The sequence below is a fragment of the Asparagus officinalis genome, unplaced genomic scaffold, assembly GCF_001876935.1.
Source record: "Asparagus officinalis unplaced genomic scaffold, Aspof.V1 AsparagusV1_Un94, whole genome shotgun sequence".
Taxonomy (NCBI): Eukaryota; Viridiplantae; Streptophyta; class Magnoliopsida; order Asparagales; family Asparagaceae; genus Asparagus; species Asparagus officinalis.
Window position 1 is genome coordinate 32,113 of NW_017972360.1, and position 4,401 is coordinate 36,513.

General features: G+C 38.4%; 1 protein-coding gene across 1 annotated transcript; it reads left to right on the forward strand.

The window, feature by feature from the left end:
• Positions 1-1,945: 1,945 nt before the first annotated feature.
• On the forward strand, positions 1,946-3,382 carry LOC109827226 (the record flags this gene model as incomplete). The annotated part of the gene is made up of 4 exons (XM_020394190.1): positions 1,946-2,541; positions 2,641-2,921; positions 3,021-3,230; positions 3,274-3,382. Coding segments are annotated over exons 1-4 (1,196 nt in total), but the record flags the coding sequence as incomplete, so codon positions are not given.
• Between the last annotated feature and the right edge of the window lie 1,019 nt (positions 3,383-4,401).

Consider the following 4,401-nt stretch of genomic DNA (forward strand, 5'->3'; position numbering starts at 1 on the left):
CGAGAAAGTTTAAAAGTTAAGGGGGGGTATTGTGAGACTCCCTAAAGCTCAGGGGATTATGTGAGAGAAACTAAGTTCAAGGGTGTTATGTGAAAACTTTAAGAACGTTTTAATACAGTTAGCTGCAGGTTCAAGCTAGTTACCGACACTTTCGTAAGCTGATTTGCCTACTGAGCTACCGAAAGTGATGCCAAAAAAGAAAAGATATATTTTCCATAAAAAAATGAAAAATAATAAGTAAAAGTAATAAAAAAAATGAAAAAGCATGTTATCGGTTGCAACTGGGTCCGGTGTCCTCCAACCGGTAGGTGTTGGACTTTATTTTTCTATATTCTGTGAATTAATATTATTTAGCTAGTCAAGCGTTCGTCTATTTAAACGCCAACATGGCAACATGCCAATGATAGCTGTAAGAATATTATATCATGTCACATGTCACCACCAAAGTGAGATACTTCATTCTACCAACGCTTTGTGTAGCACACCGCATATCTGGGTATAAATGTCAAATTAGGGAACTAAAAGCTGCATTAATACTTCTAATTTGTTTTTTAAAAATAAAACACTTCATAATTAGTAATTTTCTGATAATAATTATGAGCATGCGAATTCTAAAGAATGAAAAATTTTAGGGAAAAATGTGTCGGGGCCCCAAAAGCTGAAAAATCATGTGACGAGGCCCCTTGTATTTTCCCTCGTGTGTATAAGCCCTAAAAAGCAGCCTTTAATATTTTCAGGTCCCTCCACGTCAGCTGTATACAAAAGAGGCATTGTATTTTATGAAAAACCCAAGTTTGTCCTTCTCCTTCGTCCATAGACGCTTCGTTACCACTCTTCGTCACATCCCATTGATGCAAAGCTACTGTAAAATGTGAGGGAAATCACCCCCCCCCCCTTTTTCCCTCTATCATGAGCAGTAAATATCTAGTTCTTCATTACTCTTCCTCAGTCCCCCCTTTTTTCCTCTATCATGAGCAATAAATATCTAGTTCTCCATTACTCTTACATTACTCTTCCTCGGACCAAAATTCTCTCTATTACTCTTCCTCAGACCAAAATTCTCTCCATTACTCTTCCCTCCACTTCATAATGGCTGAAAAGGACACCACCTGCATCGTAGCTTCGGGTGATAGAGCAGTATTCATGAAGATTTAACACTTCAACCACCATTCTTGATCTAAAATTTGACGTGTCAGATAGGTTAGATCTTCCATATGAATCGTTAAGTTTGTCAATCAAAGATGAAACAAATGGAAGCTTCAAATTTCCTATTGAGAACGAGGGGGATCTGTCGTCTATGGTGGAGCATTGCCATAACAGATGATTAAAGGAGGTTCACATGCAAGCTTTCAAGGAAAAAGAGGATTCTTCAAAAGTCCACAGCGCCGTTCAAGTTCGACAAGACATGTAGGGGCAAGGATTTTTTTGATGCTAAGACCAATATTCATGTAATATCAGTTAATGTTAGTTTATTGGATTATAGCTCGGATTTGGGTGTATGTTATCTCTAATCGATTTCATGACAGTTCTATAAGCTGTGAATTCTAGTTACAGCTGTAATCGTATGAAGGAGGTTCATGCTGGTTCTTGTCCTACGTGAATGTATTAAACATGTCGGTTCTAATAGATTTATTGTTAACTATAATCTATTAGTTATTAGTTCCAATAGACTTATTGTTAGTTCTAATCGATTTGCTATAAGATCAAGTTCAAACTGTGTTAGGTCCAACATGTTAGTTCTAAGTGACTTCATGTTCAGTCTAAACGTTTTCATGTTAGTTCTAAATGAAATCTTGTTAGTTCAATTGGATTCCACGACAGTTATAACACAAGCAGTTGATATTTTTTTTTGCCTTTTCCTTATTTGTGTTATTTGTTGATGTTTCTATTGTATAGTTTATGATCATTTGTTCATGTTATTTATATTTGCAGCGCTTCTAGCAGTATGAACTCAAAAAGTATAGATGGTGGCCCGCCGTTGTCGACGCCCACATGTGTTTCAGATAGGATCCCCAATGATAATCCTTCTGGAGATAATGTTCTGATGATTGATGACATGATTAGCAGATCAGAGAGGATTCCTGCTTGGTGGCACACTGCTTTAACCGGTGAGGGACAACGGTTTGAGAGTGCGAAGGAATTAAGATTGGCTTTACTATACTATTCCATGGCCAAAAAATTCGAGTACTTGTTTGCTAAGAATGAACCGAAGCGTATTCGAGTCTTTTGTCGGTTCAAGGAAGCCCAAAATTGCCCGTGGATGTTATTTGCCTCTCCAACACAAAATGAGATCAGACTTGAAATCAAAACCTTCATGGAAAACCATACTTGTGGGAATTTTGGCAATAATGCAGGTCAATCTAGGGCGTCACGACAATTCATTGCGACCCAAGTATTACCCACGTTAAAGGTCCGACCAGATTTACGACCTATCGACGTACAAAAGGAGTTACTAACTTCGTATGGACTTAGGGTCGATTATAGCAAGATATGGTGGGGTAAAGAAAGAGCACAAGAGCAACTATATGGTGATGCCCATGAGTCCTACGATCAATTACGATGATAAAAAAAGATAATATCTATAATATAGACACTAATTTTATTTATGTTGATCCTAACATATAATCTTCAATGGTCTAGGTATGTAGAAGAGGTTAAGAAGACAAACTCAGGTAGCTACATTCATGTTGAACAAAATGAGGGGAGGTTTTCAAAGCTATTCATCTGTTATGCCGCCTGCATAAATGGGTTTTTGAACGGTTGTAGACTACTTATATTTTTGGATGGTACCTTTCTGAAAGATCGTTTCAAAGGTATACTCCTCAGCGCCGTTGCATACGATGGAAATCAGGGGATATTTCCATTAGCCTATTGCATTTGCGATCAGGAAAATACTATCAACTGGAATTGGTTCTTACAAGGTTAGTTCGGGTCATGTTAGTTCTACCAGAATTCATACTAGTTCTAACTCATTCGTTGTTAACTCTAACTTCAAATATGTTAACTACAAATATTTATAGGTTTATGGTCTATTCTCTATGAAAGGCCAGATCCATACAACCCTCCACACAAGCTAGTTATAATATCTGATGCGGATAAGGGGATCAGAGAAGCAGTCAGAGAATATTTTCTGGATGCTATACACTCTAGATGTGTTCTGCATCTAGTTGAGAATTTCAGGACAAAGTTGCGGGATTTGGATTTCAAGGCAAAGGATACTCGGATTTTGGGCAACCTTTTTGTAATCTGCTTGTTACAAATATACTAAAGCAGAATGGAATGACTATGTGGAGGACATTAGACTGACAGACGAACGAGACTACAATATTGTCATGAACTACGCTCCAGAGAACTGGGCTAACGCATTTGTCCCCGGAATTAGGTAAGTTATAAGCTATGTCATTTCTTATTTCAGTTAGTTGTTTGCCTAACTAAATTAGACATGAATGCATACATTGGAACTAACTATAACCAAGTCGGAACTAACATAGACGCTATACCCAACACTTGTAATAGAACATGGGTAATAACCCAGTTAGCTGGAGTTAGAACTAACTGGGTACCATCTAGAACTATCACGAGAGAAGCTAGCACAGTTTTCGTCGAAAGTCATTTTCATTGTCGATTCCATTAAAACTTAAATCGTTTATAGTGAATTACAATGAAAAATAAATAAATTACAACTTTCTTGGAAAATAACACAGAAATCGTTTATCGACTCCTGTTTTGTGGGACTTTGCCTGTGCCGGGAGTACTTTGGCTCGTGGATCACCAAATCACAGATTGTGAAGGGATTTGGGGATTCTTTCTTTGTTTATCGAAGTAAGAATCTAAAGCGAATATCTTATCGATGTAAGATGTTCACTCTTCCAAAGATCAAGTCAGAGCTTGGATCTCTAGGAATCACTAGAACCAGTTCTGAGGAATGAAGACTCTCTCCAATTCAACAAAAAACTTAAGCTCCTTTGCTCCAATCTGCTCTCTGTACTTTGCTTCGTGTCTAGGGAGGTATTTATAGGGATAGAGGTGTACAACAGTGAAAATGGAGACAAAATAACTAATCGAGTATAGACTCTTTGGGCGCGTCAGTCTATGCTGCCGCGGCTATTGGCGCGTCAGTGTGGACTGGCGCGGCCAAAGAGACAGTTCCAGCCACGTTTCATCATGTTTGAAACCGTCCTTCCACGACTTTTAATCACTTTTTTCGTGGTTTAACTACTTGTACACGTTAGCACATATTCTTTTTCTGATATGTCGCCACATGGACTTTGAAAAAATCATCGTATAACTGTTTTGTAACCGCCACAGCAGCTCCCTGTAGCTTGAGCGTCACCAACAACTGTCGCGGTAATGCGCGGCAGCAATCATTACCGCGGCAATGCGCGACAGCTATCATTGTCG